Source organism: Neopelma chrysocephalum, unplaced genomic scaffold (genome assembly GCF_003984885.1).
Source record: "Neopelma chrysocephalum unplaced genomic scaffold, ASM398488v2 Primary Assembly neopelma1_147, whole genome shotgun sequence".
NCBI lineage: Eukaryota > Metazoa > Chordata > Aves > Passeriformes > Pipridae > Neopelma > Neopelma chrysocephalum.
The window spans coordinates 5,682,958-5,700,488 of NW_020897809.1; the positions used below are offsets into that span (position 1 = coordinate 5,682,958).

At 48.2% G+C, this 17,531-nt stretch overlaps 1 protein-coding gene across 2 annotated transcripts in view; it reads left to right on the forward strand.

Annotated features, from left to right (window-relative positions):
• Positions 1 to 17,531, forward strand: part of NCKIPSD (NCK interacting protein with SH3 domain) — a 51,266-nt gene that overhangs the window by 14,487 nt on the left and 19,248 nt on the right. The window contains exons 1-5 of one of the 2 annotated variants that reach the window (XM_027700580.1): positions 1,502 to 1,521; positions 6,822 to 6,934; positions 7,693 to 7,894; positions 12,276 to 12,363; positions 14,500 to 15,128. In XM_027700580.1, the coding sequence (XP_027556381.1) occupies positions 6,888 to 6,934; positions 7,693 to 7,894; positions 12,276 to 12,363; positions 14,500 to 15,128 (966 nt within the window). In that variant the 5' untranslated portion in view covers positions 1,502 to 1,521; positions 6,822 to 6,887. Of the gene's footprint in view, positions 1 to 1,501; positions 1,522 to 6,821; positions 6,935 to 7,692; positions 7,895 to 12,275; positions 12,364 to 14,499; positions 15,129 to 17,531 lie in introns of those variants that run through there. The other variant, XM_027700579.1, reaches the window with a different exon arrangement.

A 17,531-nucleotide genomic window follows, 5' to 3' on the forward strand; every position in this document is an offset into this window, starting at 1 on the left:
TCATCTCTAAATGCCAAAAGAGGAGCCAGGACTTGCACAGTTTCCCAGACTTGTTCCTTCCTCTGGGCTCTGACCTTGCCCCTTGTCCTGGCAATGCTTGGCAAACCTGATTAACTGCAAAGAGTGTTTCTGCAACTGGATCTTCAGCCCACAGTCCACGTTTTTGCCAACTCAATCAAAACAAAGATGGGCTGAGATTAGCACCTTGCACTCTTCCCAGCATTCTGGGAACTTAGAAATTAGTTGTATTTTTGATCATAATTAATATAGGGGCTTTCTTATAGACCTGTGCTAATTGTGTGCATGTGATCTTGGAGCTGTGCTGAATCTCAGTGAGTAAAGGGCATCTGTAGCAGTTTCTTTGGCTGCCAAGCTGAAGACTGTGCAAAGACTGGCACAGCCCCTTCTGTTGGCCTTTTTTACAACTTTAAGTGCTAATATGTCAAAAATCCTGGAATAACTTCTAGCACTTCCCTGTAGTGTCTTTCCTTCCACCTTGATATATCCTGATTCATAATCCTGAGCTTTCATCAAAGCAGAGGCTATCTACAGTTTTCTTTTTCATTGTAGATGGTAACTCCTGTATATATATATATGTGTGTGTATATATCCTTTATATATAAGTATATATCAGTAGAAATGTAAGTTTCCCCTACACAGATGCCATGTTGATCATGTCAGTATTGACTTGGCTTGACAATTGCATGCCAAAAGGATGCTGAACAGGTAAACCTAAACAGAGGGGCAGCTCTGATGTCTGGAGGCTGTTCACCTGGGATAGGCTGAGCCTGGAAGTCCCCTGAAGCATTGAGAGCAGTAAGAATTAAGGCAGCAGAGAACAGCAAGATATGTAATTATGTGTTGGTTGCTTTATTTCAAAAACTTCTGTCTCTGTTTTATCCTTTTAGAGTGTTTTGGCGTAAGACATGTTCTGCTTACTGAAGGGCACAGAATTACAAGGGGAAGGAATCAGTGGCCAGTTCTGGTCATTGTGGACAGTAAACAGGGTCTGAGCATGGCTGGAGAGACCCGGGATGAAGCATTTCCACCTTGGGAAGTCCAAGCGTGCAGTGGTGGGTTTCATGTGTTCCGCTGTCCCTCAGCCTGTCTCTACCCCCTTCTCCCTGACTCCAAAGCTGCCTGCTCTTGGGAGAGAAATCAGTCGAAGTTTGATTGCTGTGCATCTCTCTGCTGCCTTCAGGGTTCTGTTCATTCCAAATGCCTCTCGTGCCTGTACTGTCCCTAGTTAATGTATCTCTTCTGCCAGGAGCTCTGGCTTTTGCTTTAGCGTGATTTGCACAGCTTAAGCCCTTTCCCTAGCCACCCTTTCTCTTCATTTCCCATTTGTGCAGGCTGTCTGCTCAAGCGGCTACTGTCAGCACACAGTGGAAAAACACCGATCCTTTAGAAACCCACTACAGCGCATCAGCAGGAATTCCTGATCTGCTCCTGGGCTGCCTCTTTGTCAGAAGAGCTCAGCCATGTCTTTGTTTGCTCGCTAGCGAGTCAGAGACGCTGCAGGTTTGTTTGGAGCTTTTCTCATCTGATTTGCTCAGGAACCAGGACAGTTGCCCATTGTTTTTCACTTGCGTTCTTATCGTGTGTTTTTAAGTGCCGCGAGGCGCAATATCTTCGTGCCGACAAGAATAAGTTAATGCATATCTCTTAGCCAACAGCCCGGGGACTGCGCATTTCTGATTGGGGCTGCAAAAAGGGGAAGAGAAAGGAGCTGAATTTCCCCCAGCAATGCAAAAACCCAAAACTCAGCCCATTTGTTTGAGCTCTGGTCCTGAAGGGGTGGCTTGGATCTGGCACATCACTCTGCTGCAGACAAAGGATACTTGATTTTTGTAAATTGGTGCCGCGATCATTTAAATCTGGAAGGAACACAGCATGCAGACAGTCTGGTGGTGACTGGGGGTGAAGGGCATGTGACCTAAAGAGGTGGTGTTCCTCTCTGATTTGAGTAACAAAGAACCAGCCTGTGCCTGTGTACGCCAGCGGGATAAATATCCTAATTTCGCCAGTGGTCCATGTCAGTGCAGCTGCGTGAAAACTGAGCTGTCACTGGAGACAAAACTTTGTCTGTCCTTTGTTGTTGTGTTGTGAGAGCTGGAGCAATGAGATGAGGATGAAGATCAGCAGCCCTGCCTGGGCACCCTTCTGGCTGCAAAGGCAGGTGCAAGCATGAGGGCACCGATTCCTGCACATCCAGAAGAGCAAATGCACTTGATCACTAAAAACTGAGGAGGCGGGGGGGGGAAAAAAGCCATGTTTTCTTGGATCAGCCCCCTGTGGAGGCAAAGAAAAGGCTGCCATACGTTAATGGGCCACTTTCATAAATGTGGGAGCCTCATGCATGCAGAGTGGCTCAGCCTGTTTGAGCTGATGCAGCTGTCAACCTGTTTGTCTAGGAGATGCTTCTCTGAAAGGTATGATTATTCTAGACTGTTGAGCAAGTTCTTCTGTGTGAATGCATTTAAACAACGCCAGTGGTACGTGTGGAAGGACTGAAAACGAAGAGGGAGGGGGCAACATTTTCAACAGCCCCGGGAGGGCAGAAGAGGAGGCTGTACTGCTTGTGCAAGGACACCAGTATTGTCTTCTGAAAGGCTCAGGTCTCTCATCATCCAGCGCCACACGTCCTGTGCGGGTGTGCTCTCTTTGGGGAGATGGCTGCTGGGGCAGTGAGGATGGGAGCAGTGTGAGCTGTGGGGGTAGATGAATTCCTGCCTGTGCAGGGCCATGCCCTGTGTTGACCATGCTTAGATACCCACAAGACATCCTGTAATGATGCTTCTTAAAAGCCTGGCTTTGACCCTGGTGAAGGCATCCTTCTCCACCTGCCCTGGGATGTGCAGAGCACCCCAGGGCAGTGCTGAGGTCTGGCTCTGTCGTTGTCAGGTGGGGAGGAAATGGGCAGCAGGCTCTGGGGAGACCCTTTGTTTGCTCGTGTTATTAGCAAGGAGCGAGGAAGTAATGATTTATTGATGCCTCTGTGATTCTCCTACACCGGGCTATGAAGGAAGAAATTCAGTTTCCTGGCTGATATTCATGGCTCTAATTGAGCAGTAACTTGTTCCTGCAGGGCTTCTCGTCTGCAGGGTGTGCTGACAGTGCCCTTGGTTCTCTGATCCAGTGCCCCCTAGCCAGACTGGCCTGTGATCGTCAAGGGTCACCGCTCTGCTCTTCCCCTGTCCCTTGCTGCAGCCAGGCAGGTTGTGGGAGGCTGCTTATAGAGCCCAGTGTTTCTCTGCTGCAGCATTTCGTTTGATTAAATCAGAAATATCTGATAGAAGGGGTGGCAGCCACTCCCTTCTGGAGTGAGATGCCAGTAGGAATGTGGATCAATACTTCACCAAATACCCCTCGATCTTCATGGTACGTTGGGCAGAAGGTGGTGCCCTGTTGGTGCCTCTTGGCTGCAGCCCGGGTGCCGTCACCCCATGCTGACCGAGGAGACCCCTGCGCTCACCCCGTAAGGGCCGGTACCTTCCCCTGCCATCAGTGCCCTGTCCCTGCCCCCTTCTCCGCCTTTCCAGAGCCGCTGGTGTGGCTGTGCCTGGTGAGCTGGTAGCTGGTGAAGGACACAGTTAACAGCTCGTGTGCTGCGGTGGTTGCTCGGGGCTCTGCCAGCCCCCACCCGTGCGGCTCCAGTAAATCCCGCTGAATTCCTGGGCTTTGCTTTGTACGTCTCCTTTGACAGCACACTGTGCAGCAATGCCCTTTTCTTGCATTCCTGTGCTTCCATGGGAGCCTTAGCTTAGTCTGCTATGAGCAGGGTTTCATCTCTGTATCCCAGAGCATGGGATGGGGCAGGATTGCAGTGCAGGGCTGTGTGGGGTTTCTGAGGACCCAGCTCCTGCTGGGTCCCAGGGAGGAGGAGATCATAGATGAGACCTTGGCAAACCTGACTTCTGCTCCCATGCAACCCGTGCTCCTTTCAACTGCAACGTGCGTATTCATCCATCCTCCTCAAACAAAGCAGTGTCATTTTGGTTAACCCGAGGAGTGTGTGGATTCCTTTGAACCACGTGACCTATCCAGGATTCTGTTTTCTATTTTTTAAGTTTATGACTGCAGTTCAGGGGATCCCCAATGCTGGGTGTCCTACAAACCTAGAATGCAAGGCAGCCCTTGTGCTGACAACCCTGCTGCCCCCCCCCAGCTCAGCTGAGAAAGGGAGGAGATGATTTATGAGCAGCATCAACAATGTCATAAAGTGCAAGTGGCAAGTTAATGCTGCTTTTTTATTCTAGCCCTTTGACAGGGCCCTGTTAATGGAGGGTTGGGGAGCAGAAACAAAGGAAAGAGCACAGCAGCTAAAAGCCAGTTGTCACAACACTGTTGCATTAGTGTGAAGATGTCGTGTTTTATCAGAAAGGAAGCACCCTCTCCATAACAAATGGCATTGCACAGCAAGGAGCAGCTCTATAGAAGCACCTCTCCTATGAAGACAGGCTGAGAGATCAGGGAGAGAAAGCTTTGGGGAGACCTCATTGCTTCCAGTAAAGGGAGCTTATGAAAAGATGAGAATGACTCTTTACACAGGCAGGTAGTGATAGGACAGGGAGGGAACAGTTTTAAACTAGAAGATGAGATATTTAGATTGGATGTTAGAGAAAAATTCTCTACTTGGAGGGCTGTGAGGCACTGGAACAGGTTGCCCAGAGAAGTTGTAGATGCCCCATCCCTGGAAGTGTTCAAGGCCAGGTGCAACTGGAGCTCTGGGCAACCTGGTCTAGTGGGTGACATTCCTACTCATGATGGGGGGTTGGAACTAGATGATTTTTAAGGTCCCTTCTAACCCAAACCATTCTGCGTGGATTCCTGTGGGCTGTGGATGGTGCTGATGTGCCCTCCGGAGGAGGGCAGAGATGCTGAGCTGTTCAGCAGGATTCAGTGCTCTTACTGCAGCCTTTCCTGGGATGATCAGACTGAGAAAGGATTGTAACCCATGTGCGTGAAAGGCTGGCAGGATGGAGAGGGCGAGAGAAGGAAGCACAAAGGGCTGCAACTTATGGTGGGGCTGGTTTTGGAGAGGATGGTGGTGAATGTGGAGGGACTACAAATAGGGGAACAGGGAGTGCACCAGGGCCAGTGTTTGGAGGCTGTAAGAGGAATTGTGTTGAATTTTGGGGTGGGAGCTCCTGTGGGACTGCAGGAGGGTGAGCGGGCTGTGCAAAGAGTGGGGGACTGCAGTGCTCGGAGCAGCACTGGCATTCCCCTGCAGACAGCAGCCCTGGAGGCTTCTGCACTGCTCCCACTCCCCCTTCCTAGAGAGAACATGCAGCTTGCTGTAATTTTCTCTTATCTTCTCAGAAAACGAGATGAATTCCCTGAAATAACTTGCCGTTCCTTCCAACCCTCCTTGGAATGTTTTCAAATGTACTTTACTCTGTTTCCTTACTTAGTTCTGTAGTTGTGGTGAAATGCTCCCTAGGCCATATGGGGCTGCTTGGAGGCTTCATCCTAAAGTTGAGTTCTGAGTGTTGGTTTTGTCCTTGACCCAATACTTTAACAAATTTGGTTTTATTTTTTGAGTTTTCCCCAGTTGCTTTCTTTCCTATCTCTTTTTCTTGGGAAAACAAACCAACAAAAGAGAAAAAACCCTCCTAAATTTTTCAAAGCTGAGTATTGCAAAGGAGGCCTCTCATCCATACCGTGTTTTCTCCCCCACAGTCTGCGGTAGCTGCTAATTCACATTTGGTTAAGCAATTAATCAGGATATAAATAATACATACCATGTTATCAGAAAACTGCATGCCAGTGCTATGGAGGCAGGCACTTTCGGCCCTGGCGGGGAGGGCTTGCCTTCTGTGCTCTGCAGCCCCCTAAGGCCAATTAAGGTGCATCCTTGATGAGATTCCAGCCGTTCCTTGGCTGGATAAATAGTTGCTCTGATGCAGGGAGGGGGGCCAAAGCATGTGAAGATAAAGGGGGGTTTAGTGTTCAAACAGCTGCAGTGAGCACTGGCGCCCAAACATTCCCCTCCTCCCCTTGTGCGTGGGCTGGAGCTGGACCAGCAGGACCGAAGGGACAGTGCAGGCACCAGTGGCAGCTTGTGGGAGACCTGTGAGTCTGCTGCATCCAGGGCAAAGACTCCATAGCGTGTCCTTTGCCTTCTGCCTTAGTCCTGTAAAGGTCTTTTCTCCTGAAGGCATGTCAACTGCTGATAAACGAAGCCTTGAAGAGTGTCAAAAGTGTAGAAACCTGCCTTATCTTCCCATTCCCCTTCGCTACAGCTCTCCCAGCCTCCTGTGTGAGCCCAGGGAATGGTGTCTTTGGTATTTCTTGTTTCAAGGATGGTGTTTATTTAAACTGCAGTAAAGAGCACTAAAGTGGCTGGCAGAAGGAATAAATGTTGCTGTGACAGTTTGGGTGGAGATTTGGAAAAGGCACTTCTAGTTACAAAACAAGTATAAAAGCCATTAAGAAAAAACTGAGCAAGAAAACCAAATCCAGAGTCAACAGACTCTGGAGTCCACCAGATTTCAGCTCTGTCTTTCACATTCACAGCTGTGTATTTGCTCCATAGCAGGGCAGTAAGAGCAGGAATAATTGAGTTTGCAGTAAACTGGGCTTTGCAGTGGGATTTCAAAAGCTCCCTGCGGCATGCTTGAATATCCAAGGCTACTGAATGGTCCTTAAACTCTGTCCCTGGTGTTCCTATAGGGAAATTTGGTACTTGTAACAGTGACATTCTTTTCCAAATGTAAACTCTGGGAGTTAACCTTACTGTGGTCTCTCCTGCTGTAAGCTCTGGTGCAACAGAACCTCAGCTGAAGCGGCGCAATAATGTGTGGAATGTTGTTTCTCAGGTGCTGGAGCAAGATGTGGTTCTCCAGTCTATTGACCGTGCTATTGAGGCTGTGCACAATGCCGCCATGAAAAATGGGGGAAAATACAACCTGGAGCAGAGGGATGTCCTCCAGTAAGTACGACGGGCACCTGGGAGAGCTGGTGGATGGAGGGTGGTCAGTGTGTGATGCTTATGTGATTCTATCCTTGGGGGTCAGGCTGGACATCATTGATTTGAGCCCCTGTGCTGCAAAGTGACTGCTCCACTCTGAGCTTCCCAGCTGGCAACTGCTGCTGCTCCTCTTGACAACCGTGTCCAGCATTAAGCAGAACTTTAGCCTTGCCCCTCTCTCCCTGTGAGTGCCAAGAAGAGGAAACTCTCAGCTGCATTGTAGGCTTGGAGGAGAAATCCAAAACCTTTTTGGCTGCATTTTCTCTGCTCTACCAGCCAGAAATTGTAGAGGTTGTTGGCATGTGGCAGAAGGTCCTTAATATGTTCTCAAATAATTGCTTGTGGGAGGATTTTTGTTTTTCTATGACACCTCACACTCTGTGCTGAGGCATGCTGGTTTAATCTCAGTTGAACAGTGTTTCTAAAGTGCATGCAATTTCTGAAGCTTGCAATGCAATATGTGACTCTCCCCCGAGGAAGAGGCATTTTTCTCCAGCGAACTGATGAATAAATTATGGGCTCTTGCAAAGCCTCTTCCTTCCTCCCCCAGAAGTGCTTCCTTAGTTGTTAATGAAACTGGAGTTGGTGTTCAGAGTAATGTAGCCCATTCTGGTATATATAACCCAAATGCAATAAATCAGTTAAAAATACAATTTAAATGTTGCAGTGTGGTCGCTCCCTTGAGCTTTGCTCTTCCTGATGTCATCATTCTGTTTCAGAAAACTGATCCATCACCGGAAGGAGACTGTGTCCCGCAAAAGCCACTCTCCCACCCCGCAGGGGACGGTTATGACACAGTCCTCCAGCGACCACCATCTGGATGTGGCACGGCAGCCCAACGGGGTGTGCCGGACAGGGTACGAGCGACACCACAGTCTTCCAAACACCGAGTTCGAGGAGGAGGATGAAGGTCTCTACCAGGTAACAGTTGGCTGGACACTTTCTAGGCTCCTCCTTTGGTGGTGCGACATCGCTTGTCCTGTTAATAAAATGCCTTTGCAGCTTCAGTCACAATTCAAGCGTTTGTGCTGCTTGCCTGCGAGTACAGCAGTGTAAAGTGGTGGTGTCTCTATGTAAGAAATCTGGAACGGTCCCTGTTCCGTTTACATTTGTGATGCTTTTTTTGAATCCTTGAGGGTCCATGGTTTTATAGTAACATGTAAGATCCACTCTATATTGGGTGACTGTCTCTTGGCAACTTTTTAAAAGGATCGCAGGCTCCCTGGAGAATACTTTGAAAAGCAGTTTTGACGTGAGCAGCAGAACTCCCTCCAAGTAATGAGCTCTGCTTCATTTTCCCCTTATTATGTCTGCACAACAAGATCATTGGTCCTTAAGCATTTTATCTGCTGTGGCTGCCTATTTATACTACCCAAAACAAAAAAAAACCCAAAACCTCAAAGATCCCGCTTTGTCTGAACATTACTAGTCATGATGAATTAAAGGTAAATTGCAGGAAATATGATTTAGAGCAGATTTTTTTTATCTTGGTGACACAGAGTTCCAAGGTTACTGTGAGGCGCCAGCGAGGCTTCAAAGTAGCGGTTGCTGGGGATGAAGGATGTGGCCGATTTCACTGTGTAGGTGTAGCTGGATGTTAGGGCTAAAGGCGCCAAGCAAGGATGAGCACAGAGTTATTTTTTTTTATCCTACAGATGAACATGTACATTGTAGTTTTTCTTCATCTCTCTGGGCTGAGTGTTTGGAGGCAGTGTGTTTATAAGGTACTGATAAGCTGTCACTCCAAGCAGATGAGGCTTGTTTTACACTTGCAGAACTGTGAGTCCGTGGAGATGAGAGGTAGCTCTGGCTCACGCAGAACATATCAATCCTTACAAACCCCATTTTGCTCCTTGGTATCTTTTTTGTTCCTGGGCAGCCAAACCAGCTCTATTCCCAAGCCTGTACATTATGGGCTGAGTGAATGGAGCACCTTACATCCCATTCTCCATGCTGATTCCCTGTCTTTATTTGTCTGTGGTTTGGTTGCTTGTCAGAAAAGGAGGAAGACAAATTCCTTGGCTGACAAAGAACTGTTTCTGCCTGGGTGGCACTGAGGATGCAGTCGAAGGGCTTCCAGCTTAGCCCTCTGCTGAAAGGGCTCCTTGAGATTTTAACAGCTCAGCTAACGGATTTCCTGTGTGCTTTGAATATACAAAGTGGAGGAAGCAGCATTGCTTTCTTCCACTGGCTATGCAGCAGCCTAAGAGGAGACCTACTGCAATCCAAACTTTGTAACTATGGAGAAGCAGAGGTCTGGCATGTGCTTTTCACTGCTTGGGATTTTCAGGTGTGTTCAGTGTTTGCATCTGAAAACTTAAGCAAAATTTGAGGTGCAAATTTCCGCTCAGTGGCTTTGCTCCCAGGGCTGAACTGGCTGAAGTACTTGGTGATGGCAATGGTGCTGAGTCTCTCTTCAGTTCCTCCACAGTTAGCATAAGGTGGGAGGCTGGGGCAGTTTCATACCAGCTGTCAAGGGAGGAGGCTGGGCTCTCAGAGTATTTTAGTCAGTCTGCTGTGTTTGTGCATGCTCAGTGGGTTTGTGATGCTCATCTCAGAAACCTTTGCTGCAGACCAGTGTGTCTGGCTTGGCAGAGTGTGCCTGGAGGAGGTGGTGGGTGGGAGAGTGTTCATTTGGTTTATTGTTTTGTTATTTTGTTTAAAGGTTCCTACTGTAATAGCATTGTTCCCAGGAGTTGAAGGAGTGAGTGGTGGTGTTCTCTGCCTGCCTGGCTGGGAAAGGAATGGGAGTGTATGGTTGAGTCAGCTCTTGTCTTGAGCAGTGCAGGGAGCAAAGACTCTGCTATCAGTCTCTGCAAAACGGAAAGGGGGAGGAAGCAGATGTGTAAAATGTGCAGATTTGGGGAAGTTCACGACCCCCTTGTAGAGGCTCGGGGAAAGGGAGTATACAACACAAGTATAGTTGCTTCCCTCTGGACCTTTGTTAAGGTCCCTCATCTTCTCCCCTCTGAACAGGTGGGATCTGAACTGCAGGGACTCCTGCATGGTCACCTTCCACACAGCAGCTGCACAGGGAATGTTTTCTCCCCTTACCTTGGGAGGGTTGGTGTTGTACATCCTCCTCTTGGCCCCAGGCAGTGGCTGGGATGTGGGGTGAAGGCTGGGGATGGCCATCAGTTACACCTCATGACTCCTGACCCTGTGGCACCTCCCAGCCTGGGCAGGCATTGGGGAAATTCATGTGATGCTTCACGTTCCCATCGCAGCCGCTTGGACTGTGGTGCGTGGCCGTCTAAGTGAGGCTGGCAGGGCTGAGCTAGTGTTAGCTGTACATCTATTAATTTAAGCATTAGTCTGTAATAACTGTGTTAAACTTGCGTGGTAAATTTGGAAGAGCTAGTGAAGCCATGGAAGCACTCCAGAATGACCCAACCCTAGCTATCTCCAAATAATGTTATGCGTCTACTCTAAGCTCCGAGCCTGCCTGTCTGTTAAATCCCGTGCCATGTCAAGCAGCTCTGACTCGTGCTGTCAGCTCCATCCCTCTGCAGAGAGGGCTCTGCTTTTAGCACAGCTGAGCCTTCTGGATTTGGGACCAGCCTGCCAACCATGCGATGCAGAGACCCCTCCTGATCTGCTTGGCCTCTCTCAGCTGTGCAGTCTCTTTTTGGACTGACACGGATCATTTTTGAAGCTGTATGCAAGTATCATATAGCATTGCACCCAGAGAACAATGTGGGGTGGATTGACAAGAGCAGAGTGCTCAGGCTGGGAGTCTGCAGCAGTGTCTCGTGCTAATCCACCAGCTGAAGGCGCTCATAAAGAAGCGACTTCGGTGTCATAGTAAAAGATTGGATGTATTTGGTGTTGGGTGGGAGAAAGGGACTGAGAGATGCTTTTTAAAAAGTCTTTGTGCAAACTGCTGCATCTTCACTTGTCTGATAGGGTCCAGTCATGGACTGTGAGCACCTCACCTGTATTGTCAGCTTTTGGCATCGAGTCTTGAACATTTGAGGTGGCTCCTGAAGTGTCTTGTTTTCGCTCCCATTTCAGAGGAGGTTTCTGTCCTTCCTGAATCTAGGGGGAAAAAGTACATTTTTCATTCTCCTTGTACTGAGCTATGTAAGATAGAGACACTTCAGGAACCTGTTTCAGATTTTCTCTGTGGGGTGGCAGAGCTCTGTGCCCTGTGTGGAGTTACAGGCCTGTTCAGTAATGACAAGGCACAGAAAAACTTCTCATCCAGAGCTAAACAAACCTTGAAAATTCACCCTTGTAACGGACTAAATTTTGCTACAGATTCCAACGGGCTTCAGCCTGGGTTACCTGAGACATTGAGGCCATCACCTCCTTTCCCTTCCTGTGCTGACCTGGGTGGTTTTGCTGCAGACAGTGATTGCAATATCCCATAAAAACAGAGGCGTGTTTCAGGCAGCAGGCTCTGAATCACACAAGTCCTAAGAGGTCCCAAACTGAGTCTCTTGGCCCTGAGCTGTTGGGCTGTGAGGACTGGAGTATTGATGCAGTGTGCTCCCACCTGTCATGGCTGCTGTGTTCAGTGACGTCCTACTGATCAGAGTTTAACCCTGAGGCTGCATCTCAGCAGAGTAATTCTGGGTGAAAGTGATATCGCTGATCGTGGTGTTTAGATCTGACAGGAAAAGATGAGTGTAGGAATCTGGATCTTGTGCGCTGCTGGCTTGGCATTCCTAGAAGAAGAGACTTACAGGAGAAACCCCAGATGGAGAGAATTAATGCAACTCCCTGGCAAAAGCTTTTCCCAGCAGGTCTTGCTGTAGGTAGTGTAGTATTGCACAGAGGGTCTAGCCCTGTTTTCTCCCTGCATGAACAGAAGTAGCTCTGAAAGCATGGAAAAGGCATTTACATGTCTCCAGTCCTTGGCTTTGTCTTTCTGCAGGGGTATTTGTAGCTGATGTAATGGAGCTCTCCAGAAGAGTGTGTAAATATGCACTCTGTTTGCAGCCTCTGTGGAGCTATTGAGAGTAATGTGGAGACACAGGGAGTGTGTGGGATTGCATTTGGAATAAAGGAGGAGTAAATGCTTGACAGGTCTACACGATGTATGTGCCGTGTGTCGCTGAACACAGCAATTAAACAAGGGCTGCTTTGCCTGTCACAGGGAGGGGATGAAGCCAGCTTGAGTCCTGCTTTGTTCTTCTAGGAAGCTGCCTATTAATATTTGTCCTCCTGAGAAAACTTCCCTGAATGATGAGAGAGATGTAAGGACAAATGTACACACGCACACGTGAAGGAAGGTTTCATAACAGAGAATGTCTTTATTGTCAACCTCCTTTGATTGCTCTGAAATGTTTCCTTATAGATCCCACCACAGGCCCGGCGTGCTGCTCCTGTAACCCCCCCACCTCCGGAGAAGCGCAAGAACGCACAGATTGCTGCTCCCATTAAAAGTAAGGACAAACAGATTTCCAGATCTCAGGCATGAAACAAACACTGGGCAATGTAACAGCCAGGATGCTGGATGCTTTTGCTTTGTGCTTAGAGCAGCATCCTAATCTATGTTGTAAATTCCTATAGGGTTTATATCCTTATAAATATATCTCTATCTATAGCATATGTATAGCCTAGATTCTTGTAGGTTTTAATGTAATGGTCCTGGTGGTCCATGGTTCTTCAAGCCTTCTTTGATCTGGGAGAGTCTGGGCAGCCTGATGCTTGTGGATAGGTGCCAGGTACAGCATTCTCCTGCTCCTCTGGTGTCTGTGGCCCTGGGAATCATGGTGCTCTCCAAGGAGCAAACTTTCTGCCTGCTCATGTGGCTGGTCTGGCCAGTGCACAACCTCAGTGGTTCAAGATCCTTTTTCTCCCACAGACTCCATGGCCATCTCCCAACAAGGCAGAGGGAATGTTCCCTTGCAGTGCAGAGGTGCTCACCAGGGATGCTCACTGGCTTTTAATGCAGTCTCAAGTTTTGCTTTTAACTCCCAATCTGTCTGACACTTTCTCCATACAGTGGTGGGATTTCCATAAAATCGGTGGCTGGTGCCTGTAGGGAGCAGTAATAATACCAGGGGCACAGCTGCCTATGTGCTGCCAACAGGCAGAGGACCAGCTAATGAGGAGCACTTCATATCAGGACCATGAGGCAGGAATTTCTTTATCTTCAGCATGGTTGGGCTTGCAGAGGCAGTGGTCATCCTGCAGAGTTGCTGCCAGCTTGCCCAAGTGCTCTCCTGTGCTGTGATGGTGATGCCATTAGTGACACACAGCCCATCTCAAGTCCACTCATGTCCCCTTGCGTGGAGCAGGGCAGAACTAATGACTTGCAGGTAGTTAATTGAGACCTGGGACTGGCACCAGCTTCCTTAATGGTACTTAATGGTATTGAGCCATTTTTCACTGTGGTAGTGGGAGTTTGCAAAGGTCAGTTTCCTTCAACTCATTATCTTGATTTAATGGAACATAGTGGGAGCTGTGATTCATGAGTGGTCCTCGAGGACAAGGAGGAGGATCAAGAGGGATGCTGAACCCCTGTGGGAGTGAAGGCCACAGTTTTTCTGCCTAGGTAGTGCTTGCCTTAGGGTGGAGTAGTGGAGGGTTCCCAGAACTGATGGAGCAGGAAGGGTTGGAGTTGCCTGCAGAGGTGCAGCAAAGGCATTTAATGTCTGTCCCATTGCTCTTTCCTTTGGTGTGGTGGGGAGTAATTGCCTTCCCTGAGAGCTGGGCTCCCCATGGGGTGCAGCTCCTTCTCTTCCAGCGCTAACACCAGCTGCTCTTGTGAAGCTCTAAGCCCACTGTTTGCCCAAGTAACTGTTTTCATAGTCAGTGAAGGACCCAGATATGTTTCTGCCCACTAGAAACTAAAAGATAAGACTTACCATAACTGTATATTAGACCAGGTTAAAAGAAAGAAAAATCTTGCTTGTAGTGGATTCTTTCCCTTGGAAGGTGGGACTCCCACTGCTAGAGCTAGTCAAAACTGGAGGTGGGGGGACAAATACAGTAGAGCAAATAATGTGAAGGCTTGTGAAAGCAGTGGGTGCTAGCAGGGCTGCAGGGCTCGTGATCAAATGTTGGAGAGTGCTGAAAGGGAGAGACTAGAAGTGTTGTCAGTCAAGTGTTTCCTTCACCATCAGTGCTAACCATGAGGTGTGTACAAGAGGGAGGTGCAGGCTGGTGTGTGAAGCCCTTGGTGTCTTGCAGTTCTGAAATGCACCATCATTCAGAAGTGAGGGTTTAGCTCCTGAATGCAGAAAAAGGCCTTTGCTAAGCCAGGGGGGAAAAGGCTTTTCTGTCCCTTAGTCCTGTCCCTCCCTCCCTCCCTTCCCCTTCCTAAAACACTAAGCCCTTTGAAGGGTATTCATCTCAATAGAGTAGCTTTCCCCATTCTAAAGAGGTGATTGTATGGGAATGCTCCAGAGAGAACTGGTACAATTTTGCTTTGAGATAAGTGAGGCAGGAAGAGGAGTTAAACTGCTCTGGTCGCATGCACAATGAGCCTTTTAATGGACTGTGCTGTAGCAATTTGTTTTTTTCTCTCTTCCTTTGATGCTGTTGCTAAGGCATGTTTAATTGTTCCCTTTCAGATGCTGTTGAAATTATTCCTGGGTCAGCTTCTAGTGTCTCCTCTATAAGCACGACATCCCTGGATACCTTGTACACTGCTTCTTCTGTGTCAGAGACCATTCTCCCAACGGCCACCTCCAGTCCTGCCAACACTCCACCCCCTGTCCCGAGCCGGAGCGTCCACACCACGATCACGCGCAACTTGGACACCGGCCCTGTGTCCCATTCCCGTTACGGGACTTCCCCCAAGGATGGGGCCAGCAAGTCTCCCCAGTCCAAGCGCACTGCCCCGGCCCCGCCGGCTGACGGGGGGACCCAGAGGTCCCACGCTGTGGATGGGGAGAAGACTTCTCAGGGGAAGAAAGCTGCTCCGGCCCCGCCGGCGAGCCTGGACGCCTTCAGCAACCTCTGCCTGGAGGACAAGAAGGCGGCTGCGGTGGAGCCGGTGCCACCAGAGCCCAGTGGCCTGGTGGCCTCCGTGCCCAAGACGATAGGTGCCGAACTGATCGAGCTGGTGCGCAGGAACACCCACCTCAGCTACGAGCTGTCCCGCGTGGCCATCGGCATCATCATCGGCCACATCCAGACCTCCATCCCCGCCACCAGCAGCATCATGGAGCAGATTCTCATCTCCGTGGTGGAGAGTAAGGTAATGCCTCTGGGGCTGGGCTGGGGACTGCTGCAAACCACCTCCTGGCATTGAGGGTGAGGTCTTGTGAGCTCAGTGAACTCCTGATGTTCGGGAATGCAGTGAGATCCCAAAGGAAAGGTGCTAGAGGGGGGTAATTGTCTAGCCAAAGGAACCCAGGGTCCAAGTACTGTTAGAAGTGGAAAACGGGTGAGTTTATTCCCCAGATGAGCTGCAGGTGTACAATATAACCTTGAGTTTGGAGCTGGGGATTAGAGGTGGAACCAGCTGAGAGGGTCCCTGGTGCTGGGAAGCACTGGTAGGCTGTGGTGGAAGGGTGGGTGTCCTCTGAAATTGCAATTTGTGGAGAGGGTGATGAGATAGACAGCAGTGAATTGAACCACATGAGCACACCAGTGGGAGATGACAACCTTTCAGGTCCCAGGGATGGCAAAGGTGGCAAAGCAGCAGTGGGAATGGATGCAGCAGGACTTTGGCACACTGAAAAGCTCTGACAGGAGTTGTTGACCTCTCATTCTGAAAGATCACAGATCTTTATGTGGCAGCGTAAAATCAGAGAAATAAATAGTAACTTTCAAAAGAGGTATGTTCTGTTATAACCATGACAAATAGAAGCTGAGGAAGATGGAGCCTGCACCATAAGTGCTTCTGTATAGAAACCTTTTATAAAATAATGAATTGTAGAAACTTCTCCTATGGTGCTGCACGTCCTCTGTGTAGATTTAGCATGCCTATGCATACTATAAATCTGCACAGATTCTTGTCCCTTTGGATGATGGAGCACCCAAAATTTCCATATGTCTGGCCTGGTCTTTCATCACAGCAGTGAAAACTGGTTTCCACAGAATGAGAACCTCTCTATTCTGTAACACATGCCTCAGCCCTGCATTTTTTAAAGACTTCAGCCACTGAAGAGCGATGTCCTGAGCTTGTTCTAAATAAACCTTATGCCAAAATAATCCTGTATTCCTCCTTCTTCTGCAGCAGTCATTGAAATGGTGAAGTGCACCTGGGCAGCCGCCTGCTTTAGTTGGAGGGATAATAAATTTCAGCTCCCACTTGCTGAATGCAACCCTGAGGAGTAAGCGTCATATAAATATCTAAGATTGGAATTCCATTGCTAATGGCAAGATTATAATGAACAGTTCAGAGGCATTTGAATATGGAAAACTAATGACATTCAAATTTTAGATCAAATCATATTCTGGTTGACTGTCTGCACTGAATAGAGGGTCCTGTAAGCAATCATCAAGTCTCTGTTTGTGGCCATAACCCAACAGTTAATTACTTCCTACTCCAATTACAATGCCCTGTCAATGTGTGATTTAGATTCAGCAAAAAAATTTAGCTGTTTCAAGCAAATGTTCCGGCTCTGACTTGAGTGCTGAGAAGTTCAGTTTTCTGTTACTTGGACCTTGTCCAAGATTTGAATACTATTTTTATTGTTAATACCTGTACTCAGAATACAATAAGCTTAACTGCATAGAAGTCATTTAGTGCCAGGTTTCTGCAGAGGGGATTTGAAAACCTCAATTTCATGGCCATTGCTACAGACCAGCCTGAAAAAGATGGTAAGAAATTCTGATGCTGGTGCAGGGACAAGTATGGATCTACTCATATCTGGTACAATATCTGTAACCTAGGACATCTGTGGGACCTTAAAATGACCAGTAGTGTATAGAGACACAGCAGAAGGTCCTGTCCCATCTCATAATACCTCGTCACACCTATCCTTGAGCAGTATAGCTTTCACGAGGGCCTAGATGAGCTTGCAGAGTGCTCAAGTGTAAATGTTGTGGTTGTGCATTTTTCCTCAGTGACCCACACAGAGGATGTAGCTCTGCTGATATGTGGGGGCCTGGTCCCAGGTGAGGTTGTTCACCTGGTGTAGAAGACCAGCTCTAGCAGTTGGAAAGGCAGTCATGTGTACTTGTAGGGTGGTTGTACTGCCATAGCTTCACCACTGTAGTTTAAGGATACAAATTATTATCGTTGACTTTGTGTTGTTCATTAAACCAAATCATTCCACAATCTCAAGGGTTTCTGCGTAGAATTGTTGCTGAGTCGTCAGTTCTAGGTCAAGGACTTTTTTTCTTTAATTTGTAACTTCTGAAATCCCTCTACTCCCCAGTCCATGCAAATATGTGGGCAATTCTCCTCTTGCATATTTTTCAAGGCTTTTTTTCTTCCACTCCCTAAAACAGAGCAAGATATCAGCTTTGATTTAAAGCTTTGGTCTGCTCATACCGCACCTGCTTCAACCTTTTGTATCATGTTCTTTAATTAGTTATCCTTTCTATTCCTATTCCAGTCTTAATTTAAAGTCAGCTCAGTGGATTACTAAATCAATTCCAGAATCCATTACCTCGCTTCTATCCCCAGTGCCTTCTGAAGGTTGACTGG